The following is a 14920-nucleotide window of genomic DNA, read 5'->3' as shown; positions in this document are numbered from 1 at the left end:
ACCATCATTCCCCCAGGGGTGCATAGTTGAGCAGCTTCTTGGTTAGGCCCACTTGGGCCAGCATCCAGGGTATCCTTTGGGTGTACTTAGCCTGCAGCAGCCCCAGGCAGGCCTCCCACTTGTTGCCAACAATCTTGCTACAGGTGAAGCAGTGCACAGGTATTATCATGGCAGCAGCATGCCAGCTGGCTGATCCTGCAGGCTGTCCCAACTTGGAACTTGCTAAGTATGTGTTACTGAAGTAGATGTGAGCTGTGAATTATATTAAATACTAAACTACACTAAATTAAGTATCACCGACCTTTGAATATAATGTTATAGTTCTACTTGATATTGGTGTTAACTGATTATCTAGGTAAAGGGTGTTTAACCTGGAGTACACAGAACTCTAAGGGGATTTGTCAGAGTTTGGAGGATATGTGAACTTGGTTAGGAAAAAAAAATTTTTTTTTTCACTAGGCTATAACTGAAATTTAGTATTCCTTTTAATTATAGATACATATAATCCAGAGATGTTTTAGGCAGTAATCTGACTTTGTCGTTAATAGGATTCTCGTCTTTTCATATCACATTGCAGTTGCAGAGATCTCAATATATTGTTCATGCTGCCTCAATGTCATAGCAGCTATTAAGCTCTCTGCTAGATCTGATTAGTAAGTGAACACATACATTACTCTATCACACACATATTTTGATAACTTACACCTCAACATAACTAGTTCTGTTTGTAATGCTATGCATTTTACTTCTGCACTTAAAAACAACATTCTGAGACAGGATCCACGGCACAAGAGTTGAAGTGATCTAGCATTCACTGGAAACAAGATGAGACCAAAGTATGATGATCTGACTCAAGAACTTTAGCCCACCTGCTCTAAGGTGGGGCTGAGATAAGAGATTATGAGCCTTTTCAGTGCACTTCAGTTCAGTCGTGTCCTACTCTTTGTGACCCCATGAACCACAGCACGCCAGGCCTCCCTGTCCATCACCAACTCCCGGAGTTTACCTAAACTCATGTCCATTGAGTCGGTGATGCTATCTAACCATCTCATCCTCTGTTGTCCCCTTCTCCTCCTGCCCTCAATCTTTACCAGCATCAGGATCTTTTCAAATAGGTCAGCTCTTCACATCAGGTGGCCAAAAGTATTGGAGTTTCAGCTTCAACATCAGTCCTTCCAATGAACACCCAGGACTGATCTCCTTTAGGATGGACTGGTTGGATCTCCTTGCAGTCCAAGGGACTCTCAAGAGTCTTCTCCAACACCACAGTTCAAAAGCATCAATTTTTCTGCACTCAGCTTTCTTTATACTACAACTCACATCCATACATGACTACTGGAAAAACCACAGCCCTGACTAGATGGACCTTTGTTGACAAAGTAATGTCTCTGCTTTTTAATATGCTGTCTAGGTTGGTTGACTATGCCAAAGCCTTTGACTGTGTGGATCCCAATAAACTGTGAAAAATTCTGAAAGAGATGGGATTACCAGACCAACTGACCTGCCTCTTGAGAAACCTATATGCAGGTCAGGAAGCAACAGTTAGAACTGGACATGGAACAACAGACTGGTTCCAAATTGGGGAAGGAGTACGTCAAGGCTGTATATTGTCATCCTGCTTATTTAACTTATATGCAGAGTACATCGTGAGAAATGCTGGACTGGAAGAAACACAAGCTGGAATCAAGACTGCCAGGAGAAATATTAATAACCTCAGATATGCAGATGATACCACCCTTATGGCAGAAAGTGAAGAGGAACTAAAAAGCTTCTTGATGAAAATGAAAGAGGAGAGTGAAAAAGTTGGCTTAAAGCTCAACATTCAGAAAACGAAGATCATGGCATCTGGTCCCGTCACTTCATGGGAAAATAGATGGGGAAACAGTGGAAACAGTGTCAGACTTTATTTTTTTGGGCTCCAAAATCACTGCAGATGGTGACTGCAGCCATGAAATTAAAAGACGCTTACTCCTTGGAAGGAAAGTTATGACCAACCTAGATAGCATATTCAAAAGCAGAGACATTACTTTGCCAACAAAGATCCGTCTAGTCAAAGCTATGGTTTTTCCAGTGGTCATGTATGGGTGTGAGTTGGACTGTGAAGAAAGCTGAGCACAGAAGAATTGATGCTTTTGAACTACAGTGTTGGAGAAGACTCTTGAGAGTCCCTTGGACTGCAAGGAGGTCCAACCAGTCCATCCTAAAGATCAGTCCTGGGTGTTCATTGGAAGACCTGATGTTAAAGCTGAAATTCCAGTACTTTGGCCACCTCATGCAGAGAGTTGACTCACTGGAAAAGACTCTGATGCTGGGAGGGATTGGGGGCAGGAGGAGAAGGGGACGACAGAGGATGAGATGGCTGGATGGCATCACTGACTCAATGGACATGAGTTTGAGTAAACTCCGGGAGCTGGTGATAGACAGGGAGGCCTGGTGTGCTGTGATTCATGGGGTTGCAAAGAGTCGGACACGACTGAGTGACTGAACTGAACTGAACTAGGTTGGTCCTAACTTTCCTTCCAAGGAGTAAGCGTCTTTTAATTTTATGGCTGCAATCACCATCTGCAGTGATTTTGGAGCCCCCAAAAATAAAGTCTGACACTGTTTCCTCATCTATTTGCCATGAAGTGATGGGACCAGATGCCATGATCTTAGTTTTCTGAATGTTGAGCTTTAAGCCAATTTTTTCACTCTCCTCTTTCACTTTCATCAACAGGCTCTTTAGTTTTTCTTCACTTTCTGCCGTACGGGTGGTGTCATCTGCATATCTGAGGTTATCGATATTTCTCCCGGCAATCTTGATTCCAGCTTGTGCTTCTTCCAGTCCAGCGTTTCTCATGATGTACTCTGCATAGAAGTTAAATAAGCAGGGTGACAATATACAGCCTTGACATACTCCTTTTCCTATTTGGAACCAGTCTGATGTTCCATGTCCAGTTCTAACTCTTGCTTCCTGACCTGCATATAGGTTTCTCAAGAAGCAGGTCAGGTGGTCTGGTATTCCCATCTCTTTCAGGATTTTCAGCAGTTTTTTTGTGATCCACACAAAGGCTTTGGCATAGTCAATAAAGCAGAAATAGATGTTTTTCTGGAACTCTCTTGCTTTTTTCAATGATCCAGCAGATGTTGGCAATTTGGTCTCTGGTTCCTCTGCCTTTTCTAAAACCAGTTTGAACATCTGGAAGTCCACGGTTCACGTACTGCTGAAGCCTGGCTTGGAGAATTTTGAGCATTACTTTACTAGCGTGTGAGATGAGTGCAATTGTGCGGTAGTTTGAGCATTCTTTGGCATTGCCTTTCTTTGGGATTGGAATGAAAACTGACCTTTTCCAGTCCTGTAGCCACTGCTGAGTTTTCCAAATTTGCTGACATATTGAGTGCAGCACTTTCACAGCATCATCTTTTAGGATTTGAAATAGCTCAACTGGAATTCCATCACCTCCACTAGCTTTGTATGTAGTGATGCTTCCTAAGGCCTACTTGACTTCACATTCCAGGATGTCTAGCTCTAGATCCAAATGAATTTGGATCTACTCAAAAACATGTTAACTAAATGCCACAGACATTGGCTTAAGAGCTTGTTAAAGACAAATTCATTTCTTTGTGCAGTTATCTGCATAGGTATCCACTAGAATTGGATTTCAGTTATCTAAACTGTTAGGGCATGGTCTGTAAGGTTGTGAGATACTTTGTAACAATGTTTGTTGATAAGGACCCATCAGGGATGAACTCATCAGAACTGTTCTCTAGGAACTTCTCTTTGGTTTACCGGTCTTGGTTTCCAACAGGAAGCAGATAGTTCTTAAATGATGACACTTTGAGGAGATACTAACAAAGATGTGGGTGTGGGGGACTTCACAAGAGGAAACACAATAGCTTCAACAACTCCTGGCTAGTGGCAGATCTGGCATCACCCCTTGGCCAGAAGGGAAGAGAACAAGGAGTGGCAAATTTAAAGAAATAAGCAAAGTTTAGAGGAAGTGGTTACCTTTGAGTACTGAGGTAGCTCACTGTGGGATAGCTGAGACCATCCCTGATCACCCTCAGATCTCCAGCCACGACATTCCTTAGCAAAAACCTAGCTAGAAGCCAGGGGGCGAAGGGGCCCACTGTTGTGGCCTACTCATCAGCCTTTTGGGGACAGAGAGCAGAGTGGAACTGTAAGAGGTAGAGATATCCAGCCCACTTGGCAAATTTCTACCACAGCGATTTTCAAACTATTTGATGGTCTAAGAGGGCAAAAATTAAAAAAAAAAAAAACACCCACAGCTACCCCTAAAATTCTGGCATGTTAAGCTTTTGGTATTACTGAATGAATGGACAAAGAACAGAAATATTACTGAAACACAGAGTAAAAGGAAACTACAATTAGGAACTATGTATTTACTTTCAGTCAGAATGGATACTTAAAATGTTATGGTAATACTGGAGCATGGTTCAGCAATAAATTCTATTCTGTAGGTCAGACAGGTACGTCACAGCTTTATAATACAGTTAAGTACAGTTCATCCTCCTTATTTGTGGATTCTTTATTTGTAAATTTGCCTGTGTTTTAAAACTTTTGTGATGCTTTCACAGTCATGCATGGAGTGGTGAAAAATTTGACCTAGCCCAATGCATATGCTCCCAGTTGAGGGTGACAAGATGACATGCTGTGTTCTTGGTTCAGTTCATATAATTTACACAAGCATCCTTTGCTCTATTTAGCACACTGTTTTTTGCATTTTTGGATTTTTTTTTTTTAATTGGTGGTTTTACTGTTTAAAATGGCCCCCAAATGAAGTGTTGAAATGCTGTGTAGTGTCTAAGTACTAGACGGCAGTGATAGACCTTTTGAAGGAAGCACATTTACTAGACAAACTTGGCTTGGGCATGACGTTACAGTTGCTGTTGACCCATGAATTCAATGTTAGTTAACCACACAGAAAGACATCTGAAACAAGTTCGTGTTTTGATTAGTTGGTAAACATGTGGCCAGGGACTCAAAGAATAACCCCGGTATTCCCCCTAGGAGCAACGGTTCCGTATTTGCTAATTCTGTGTTGGCGGGTACCTTTATGGGCTTCCCACCTGGTGCTAGTGGTAAAGAACCCGCCTGCCAATGCAGGCGATGTAAGAGATGCGGGTTTGATCCCTGTGTCAGGAAGATCCCCTAGAGAAGGACACGGCAACCCACTCTAGTACTCATGGTCCACAGGGTCGCAAAGAATTGGACATGACTGAAGCGACTCAGCAAGCACGCAAACATGGTGACTTTATAGAACCCAATCACCATGAATAATGACGATACATGTTGTCTTCTAGTTCCTAATAAAGATTCAAAAAGGAAAATTCAATTTACAAAAGACACCGATGATTTTTCTATATTAGCAACTAATTGGCACTCATAACGCAAAATCAGGAAGGGGGAAAACATTAAAACCTGCGCATAATTTTAATATGACATATTAAAATTTATTACTTTTTGATAGTATTCAGCTAAATCCAAATTATTTCAATTAAAGTTGTCTAGAAGGCCATATAGCTTGAAAATTAAAGAAATCAGTGGGAGGGAAAAGAAAAAACAATCTATTTAATACATTGACTTTACAATCACAAATGCATTATTATCTGGACTCAGTTGGTTAATTCAATCCTGCTTATTAGTTAGGCCAATTTATACCCACTCCACAATAAATCCTACATTATCCAAAAGCTTTACGCTTCTATTTACAGTAGCATAGCAAACCTGAAGTCTTTTTTAAAAAAGCAATCACCATTCCATTGACTAATGTAACCAATTTCCCATGCTCTGGCATAAGAATATTTGATGTTAGTCAACAAAGACAGCCATCTATTATTCTTGAGAAATATAACAGTGGCAGTCTTTTGATTTTTTGTTTAAAGTAAGTAACTCTGAATAGTAAAAGAGCTGAAATTTCTAACTTGCTTTCTAGCCACATTAAGAATGACATTTTCCCCCAGGGACCTTCACATATTTAAAAAATTTGGATTAACAATCTTTAAGAATCCACACATAGCAATAAGAAGCTGACTTTCCTGCCAGGTTTCAAATGCCTTAAAGATGAGACATAGTACATACATTATAAAGAGTTTATGGATGAATGTTGACTGCCTGGGCATTGTTACAACAGTAAAGGTTAAATCACTTTTATTTCTGAAAGACACTTTTGGTACCATTATCATATCCCAAAATAGGTATTAATGTTACTCATGATTAAGAAGCTCGGAAGTTATAATTATACATCTCTTATTGTAGAAATAAAGTAGGAGAGCTCTGTATTGTGAGGGGAAAACACCCAGGCATTTAAATCAATGCATATTTGCTAGGAGGAAACTTAAACTGACTACAGCCTTGAGAGAGCTGCATTAACATCAAATAGCCACATTTCTGTCCACTTACAAGGAATACTATAAAGAAGCAAACAAGCCATGTTTAACAAAATGTGTCAGCATACAGAAAGTGTAGTTTTTCACACTTAGAAAAATTTAAATCTTTAGTCTAACACTTAGATGGGAAACAGCCTAAAGAAAAATGAAGAACTATACACACCACCTATTTCAACTACAAACGCTCTGTGACCGAAGGAAAATAATTCAATATTCACTATCATTTTGTAAGAGTATAACTTCAAGGAATGATTATGCTCATAAGTAAACACACGATATTCCTAAAGATTTGTAACTAAGGTTTGCAAGACATGAAATCAAATTGTAAAACTAGTTGAAAGCAATTAGAGTCCAATAGTTCTCTTATGTTTTCTTTTATGCTCTTTATTTTAAATTGATATTTTAGAACAGTAAATTATCTTTCATAGCAGTTCTCCTGATCTGATAATATAGTACCCCATTTCTGAATGTAGAGATTTAAGATAAATCAAAATAAACATTAAGGCGTACAAACAGCTACTTTAAGTCTGCTCTTATTTAATAAAGATCATTTCAACTCATATTCAAATACATGGAATGTTGGCACAAAACTGAAGCTGCTGTAGAAAGATCACAGATGTTCTGTGGGTTATTGAAACTTCCATCTAAAAACATACCCTTAAATGGTCTTAATTGTACAAATTTAAGTGTTGAGAAAATGTCTAAATAAGAAGTAACAATTAAAATAAAATGTTTATTTGTAAATTATGTACAGAATACATTTTACTTTACGACAAGGAAATGGGAAGAACCATCACCTCCCAGCCAATTCTGCTTGCTTCCTCTGTTGGAGACGACCATCTTACTCTGAATCAGGTGTACAAATCAGTTTGGATTTCCTAAGTTGGAAAAGGAGAATTTGTAGCTAAACTTAAAGTGTTGCTGCATTATTACTAGTTGGCTTGTTTCCACAAAATGTTTTTGAACCCTGCTAAGTTAGAATCTTAGAAGTTTTCTGATATAATTTAATAATCAACAAAAGCTAAACTAATAAGAACAATAAGTTTAAGCATTTCATCTCAAAGAAACTGTGAAATGGCTACAAAACTATGCTTAATCTAAAATATTGGTGTTTATTTTTATCCCTTTTAGTTATTCTGATCAGTCTAACAGTAAAAAGCCATACAACTATCAAAAATGCCAATAATCTAAATGTCATTGTGGAAAGTGCATCTTCGATAATTGTCAAAATAAATGAGACCTATTTAGTGTAAAATTATCAAATAGATAAAACTTATAAATGGCTTTAGACTGTATCAATAATAGTATTATATGAAATGAAGGACTGAATATAACTGCTTAGATGTCAAATCCATTTCAGTAAATGGATTTAAAGAATGCTACAAATGTCATGTGTACATTATGATGATCAGCCAACATAGAAAATCCAACCTCTTGCACATATTTAGTCCCCAAATTAGTCAGATTATGATTTTTCATGTGAAGATTTAGTTGTTTCTCCATCGTTGTCTTCTTCCTCCTCCTCTTCACAATCCCCATCTGTTTGCTGTTCCAGTTCCTCTTTTGTGATCATTTCAAAATCATTCCCATTTCCACTACTGTGTTGGGATCGGTCATCTTCCCTCCTGTCACTGTCTGTGTCTGAATGCCGTTCTCCACCTGAGCCTTCTGTTCCGTGATTTCCTGGTCCTACTTTCCCCTCCTCATCTTCCTTTTTCTCACTGTCTGACTTTTCCTCACTGTCGGACTTCTGTTGCTTTTTGGTTTCAGATTTCTCATCTTTCTTTAAGTCTGCTTTTGGTCCTTTGTATTCATGTGTGTACAGAGGTCTGAAGGAGTCAATGAAGCCCACGTCAGCAGTCAGATTTGGCAAGAACCAAAAATGGTGCCTTCCTCCAGTTATGAGCCAAATGATGAGAAACAGAATGCAACGAGCTGTGGGAGAAAAATTTCTCTAATTGAATAATTCAAGCATTGACTCAGACAGCAGGGAATATTTGTTAATGAAAAAGTGGGAAAACATTCAGAGTCTTCCTATTTGTATATTACATGCACCTTAAATATAAACAGTTAAATCCTAGATTAGCAGCTATCAAGAGTATTCCGGGCACACAGCATTCTGCTCTGAACTTGAGGGCACAATGCTGCAATGCCATTCAAAAAAGTGCTTTTATGTTTTTTTCATCTGCGCACTGTTTCTTGGATATACTTATATCCAAGTATATAAGTATATCCAAGTATATAAGTATATAAGTATATCTTGGATATACTTATATCCATTTATTTCTTGGATATACTTATACTTTATGTACTTTGCTATGTTACAATTCAATAAACACAGCTGCCAGTTGGACCCTGGAAGTACACGTGAAATCATGGTAGAAGAAAAAAGGAAATAAACCCAAGTAAGAGATGAATGATATCTTAAGCCTTAGAAAGGAGAAAGCAGGGTTGCACTATGACTTTCCTAGATACTTTTGTCTAAGGCAATTCCTCCATTAAAAAATAGAAAAAATTATGCTTTTTACAACCATTCTGGTATAAACACAAATATAACCCTGCACAGATTCACTATTATAGAGAAGTATATATATTGTTACTTTTCATTTTAGAAGAAATGAAAATGAAATTATTTCCATGGGTTCCTAAATGTATCATGAGTTCAAGGCATGTGCTGACCCTACCTAAAGGTTAAGTCTTCTAAGTAAAAATACTTTTGAACAATAAGAGAACATTTTCCTAACAGCAATTTCTTTTTATTTAAGGACAACATTTCCCCAGTATTAAGTAACATAGAAATCCAGATGGGTTTAACAAATAGGTTTGAAGTTACTCTTTTAGAGCAGTATGACAACTATGGGCTTCCCTGGTGGCTCAAATGGTAAATAATCTGCCTGCAACGCAGGAGACACAGGTTTGATCCCTGGGTGGGGAAGATTCCCTGGAAAAGAGAACGGCTACCCATTCCAGTATTCTTGCCTGGAGAATTCCATGGACAGAGGAGCCTGGCAGGCTACAGTCCATGGGATCAACAATGGTTAGATAATAGAAGAAATTGATAATTTTAAAGTTTATAGTAATGAACTATCACAAACCCCAGTATTTCATATCTTTCTTTTAATTTATCACATATATGGAGCTGAGTGATTTGTCTGGATTTTACTTTTTTAAAGGTCACGATTATGTGAATGTTATGAGCTAATTAATTATGACAGGTTTCTTGGGTTTCATTTTAGTTTTCGTTTTCTTTACAGATAATCCTATCATTGTTTTCTAATAAAGTCTGAGAAAAGCTCATCTATGTTTCTTCCATTATTTAGCTTCAGACAGATAAAATAGTTATAGCTGCCTTGACTTTTATAAAGCACTAATTTCTGTTTTCACAAAAGAACATAAATATTCTGAAAGACTGTATACACACCAGTATCTTTTGTGTATACAAACAGAAAAGGCAAATATGCTTGAAACTATTAAATAAATCAGTGAATAAACCACACTGATAAAAAGAAATAATGAACATCTCTTAAGGAGGTTGCATATTTTTTTCTCCAAATAGAATTATGATGTTACATTAGGTTTTGAAGGGTTGTAAAACAGATAGTTCATAGTATGAAATCTTGCCTGAAATACAAGAAAAAGCAACATTAAAGTGGCAAATAAAGTCACATTCCTATGGGTATAGCAGAATTCTTTTTTTTCAACAGTTTTTCTCTATATGCCAGTATATTACTAGGGGCAAAAAGAGAAGAATCATGAGAAAAACTACTGTGATATGTATGGTCATACCATTTCTATGGCCTGGCATGCTGCAGTCCATGGGGTCGCAAAGAAATCGGACACGACTGAGCAATTGAACTGACTGCATTGAACCATTTCTATACTAAAAGTGACATATTTAGAAAATTGCCAGAGGTCTTATTTTAAATTGCAGTACTAAATATACATATTCAAAGCAACACCAAATTTAATTTGACCAATAAATAATACTTCCTGAGATAATATAATAAAATCTCCAATTTACAAGTAGGATACAGATCAAACCATTTAAAAATATATTTGGAATTTTCTAAGAGAAACAACATTTTCTAAGAGAAGTAATAAAAAAGTTGGATTTATTTTCTGATTTGATTGACAAGGCTGTTTAACATACATTGCTACTTAAACTCCCAGTATATTTAAAATGAAAAATTGAAAGAATTACTAGAGAAACAATACTTTAAAGAACAAAACAATAACCATAAATTATTGTGAATATCAGTTTAAATGAAAGATAAGCAAGTGGGTTAACTCTATTCAGTGGAAATTAACCTTTGCTGAAAAATTTCAAAAAGCTGCTAAATTTTCAGGGATCTGGGAATCAGAAGACATCAACTTGACTAGTGTATCTAATGGTAGATAAAATTTTATGGCTTCTCATTCTTGATGCAGGTAGTACATTACCACTAGTTACCTGCTTCACACTCTTAGACATTTATTTCTTGGCCTGCAAATGTGCTGTTAACATGCAGAAGCTTCAGGGGCTATTTTTAAGGTGAACAGACTAGAGGAAGGAAAAACTGAAAGGTGGATGAATAAGGTTTCACATAGAGTCAGAAATTCCCCCCATAAATGGAGGCCCATAAACATGATGAACTGAATGAAAATACTAGATGGATCCCTGGGTCTATGGATGGCAGCACCAAATCAGGACCCTGTGATGTCCAGGGTGGAGGGAAATTGCTTAGCACTATTGCTTAGGGTTAGAGCAGTAATGCTTTATAAACATAATAATCTACTACATTACATATCATAGAATCTCAGAATAACACACATCTCATTCAGACAATCTTGGTCAAATTCCATCCTCTAAAAACAGATATTAAATCAGTATTCCGGTTGTTTAAAAAATTTTTATAAAGTACTCCTCCTATATGTTCTGGTAGAAAAGCTGATTTGTCATTTGAGGAAAATAATCAGAATTTAGTTACTATATAGCAACATAAGCTCTCAATGATCCAAAGAATTATATATGATAGGAAAAAAAAAAATCACTAAACAGCTTAAAAAAGCAGAAAAACATTGCTATTTCCCAAATGAAAAACTAAATTAGACCAGTTCATCCTTTGAAAAAATCTTCAAAGACTAGAATTTTAAGCAAAATAATACTTGTTTTGCCTCATATTAAATAACATGGTCAGTGTAAAAAATACAGACAAGTGTAAATAAGAATCCTAAAATCACTCATAACTACCACCACCTTTTGTATTTAGGTGTATTTCCTTACAGTCAAATCCTTCTTGGCACTGAGTATTTCCATTTCAAAAAAAATCTTCCTAATTATATAAGCCAAAAATACTTCATTATCTTAATTATTTGACATCTAGTGATAAGCATTTTTCATATATTTATTAATCATGTTAATTTCCTCTTTTGAATTGGATTATTTTTATAATGCTTTATTTTTAGCTATGAAAGCCCCTAATCATCAGAAAAGTAAAATAACATTATTTGTATTTTCTTATTGATTTTCAAAAAGGATTTTAAACTTGTTAATGCATCAAGAACTTATTGTGGCCCATGGTACAAACTGATTTTTCCTAAGAATGGCAAATCAATTGTTTATAATCATTTACTATATAAAATGTAAATGTTTAATATGTTTCATTTGTCTTAGGTAAAAAAAGTTTACTGAAAGTATTATGTTTATTAAATGACCAATCACTGTAAAAATATTAAAGTCTTTATGGCAGCTAAATTTTAAAGCATATCTATTTGCAGACTCTTGTTTAGTTGCTAAGTCATGTCTGACTCTTTTGCAAGCCCATCGACTATATAGCCTGCCAGGCTGTCCATGGGATTTTCCAGGCAGGGCTTTCCAGGGATTTCCTGGAGTGGGTTGCTGTTTTCTTCCCCTGGGCATCTTCCCAACCCAGGGATCAAACCTGCATCTCCTGCATTGGCACCAGGGAAGCCTATTTGCAGATTAAGACATATTAAATCCTTTCGTCACACAGAGTAAATCTAATTAAACACATATACTACTTGAAGCCTGAGTCAGTTTTGGGATATGACCAAAAAAGTAGGCCCATATACTTCTTAATTCACCTACATGAATTTTGCTATTAAGTTTTACTGAAGCTCCAGATTGCAGTCCAAACTGCTCAACAGCTACCTCTTATCGAGGTCAGTCTTGCTAGTAACAAATACTTACCAACAGCAAGGAGAAGAATGCTGGCTACAAAACAGCCTGCACCCACACTGAGGTAATAAACACCTACTCTCATTTCTGCTGGCCAAAGAGGGAAGAGGGTGGCTGCTATCACTGCAATCACTGGAACAAGAGATGAAAAGTTACACATACAAACTTTAGATTAAAATTTTAAATGGCTCAGTTGCCAAGAGAGTGAATATACATACCCCTACGGGGAGAATTAAAACACAAACTTATTGAAACATATAAAATGCTCAGTTATCGATCACTGCATAGTTCAACCTAACATTTTTAACTACTATTCTCATATTAGGTCAAGATTTCTCTAGTATAAATTATATATAATTAGAAAAGTGCTGTCTAAAAATGTGAAATTGTTAGCTCCTTAAATGATCAACTGCTGCTGTCTTCAACTTCATTTTTAACTATAAGATATCTGTCTACCAAAAAGGGACGCTTAAAGAAATAATCAACCAACAAAACTAACCAAAAATGATTCCAAAGATCCGTCCCTGGAGATTGGTTCTGGGGTGAAACTCTGACATCTACTGAATGAAAAGCTCACCAGATGATTCTGATACAGATAATTTTTGGTAATAGGGAAACCATATACAAGCATCTCCAGTTTTTTTTCCTAAGTACATTGGGACCACATGGAATAACCAAAAGAATGACTGGTATTTAGGTGTTTAGAGCAAGAGAAATAAGGATTCAAATTCTAGCCATTTCATTTAGAAGCTAAGGGTTGAATTTATTATTTTGAATGGGATCCTATGATAACATATTGATCAGATTTGTTCAACTGCTATCTATTTTTTTCTACTTGTTAAATCATTCTCTACCCCTACCCCCAACCAAATTTACAGGAATAACACACACCTATGGTAATAAATAAAACAATAAAGGAAAAAACAATTAAAAGTAAACCAGAAAGTATAATATGAAGTCTTTACCCAATTCTTGGTCCACTCCCCAGAGGTTAACTACTATTGTTTCTTATTTGTATGCCCAGAAACTGCCTGTATACAATTAAAACTAGTCACACAGATATTTAAAAAAAAAAAAAAAAAACAAGTTTACAATATTTTCTTTCACAATTTTAATATATTCTAGGTATCCTTCTGAGAGGACACCCTATCTAATTCTTTCAAAGCTGCATGATATTCTGGCATGTATTTGTACTGTAATTTATTCACCAACCTCCTATTGAGGGACTTGAATTGTTTCTAGCTTTATCCTATTATTGACAAGAGTGCAACAATTACCAATGCCCATGTGTGCAATTGATTAAGGTACAGGATAAATTTCTTGAAGTTTAACTATTAGGTCACAAAGTAAGGCATTTAAAACTTGAAAGATATTTGCTAATTATCCTTCTAACTATAGTCTGAACAGGGATTTGGATTAGAATTAAATGTCAATGCATATTTCTGAACAGACACCTTATGCAACTGTATTACTACAAACAGCCATGGGATAAATTCCTAGAAACAGAACACTTGGGTCAGTGTGTATACATTTAAAATTTGAAAGATATTATCAAACTTCCCTCCATAAAAAATAAAACAATGAACATACCAACAGCTATTGGAGCATAATAGTGGTTTTTCTAAAGTATTGGACCTTCATTAATAATAGGTACTATTCCTCTTTATAGTCCTCTTGATAAGTGCTATTGTTTTAATTTGTATTTAACATGAGGGTGATTAAGTATCACTCACAATTATTGGTCACTATTTCTTTATCTGTGAGCTACCTTTACCATTTTTCTAGCAGGCTGTTAATTTCTTAAAGATCTTTGCTTTAAGGTAGAGCAAATATTTTCCTCAGTTTATCATTTATATTCTGGCTTTATTTAAAATGTACTTAAAAAATAGCTATTTTATGTTAAACATTTTATTTCTGACTTCTGTATTGTTTACTTTCCTTTCTAAATTTTAGAGAGTGTACTTACCAAGAATTAATCCCATGACAAATGTTTTAAAGTGAACTGGGTCATAGATCCACACAAATACCTAGAAGAATCAAGAAACTCCAGTGCTTAAAGTTCTAAGATCACATTACAGCAACAGTTAGTTCCCACCTATTAACACATAAGAACTACTTAAAGATTAAACAAATTTCAAAGGCCTTTCCTTCAGCAGCAGTGGTTTTTTTGGTATCTATTCAGTTAGAAAATTATTTTTAAAACTATAAATTAGGTAATAAGTACACTTTCATGTACTTGCATGTTTTTAACAATTTACTACTGGGTGCAAACCATTACTTAACCATTACTTATTCAACTTAAAGACCAGCAATTGTACAGCCTTCTGTCCCTAAGGTAATGATGTATACAGG

The 14920-nt window shown here is 36.1% G+C and overlaps 1 protein-coding gene across 1 annotated transcript in view; it reads right to left on the bottom strand.

Annotated features, from left to right (window-relative positions):
- Window positions 1-6758: 6758 nt before the first annotated feature.
- The window catches only part of SEC62 (SEC62 preprotein translocation factor), a 32090-nt gene continuing 23928 nt past the window's right edge, over window positions 6759-14920 (bottom strand). The window contains exons 6-8 of the mRNA XM_086393820.1: window positions 14535-14595; window positions 12581-12700; window positions 6759-8325 (exon numbers count right to left, since the gene is read on the bottom strand). Of these exons, the coding sequence (XP_086249946.1) occupies window positions 7856-8325; window positions 12581-12700; window positions 14535-14595 (651 nt within the window). The 3' untranslated portion in view covers window positions 6759-7855. The remainder of the gene's footprint in view (window positions 8326-12580; window positions 12701-14534; window positions 14596-14920) is intronic.

The sequence above is a fragment of the Bos grunniens genome, chromosome 1, assembly GCF_055505025.1.
Source record: "Bos grunniens cultivar Pamir isolate PY7600 chromosome 1, Bosgru_T2T1.0, whole genome shotgun sequence".
Lineage (NCBI taxonomy): Eukaryota > Metazoa > Chordata > Mammalia > Artiodactyla > Bovidae > Bos > Bos grunniens.
Note: the sequence above shows the minus strand (reverse complement) of the source record. Positions and strands in the feature narration are given on the sequence as shown.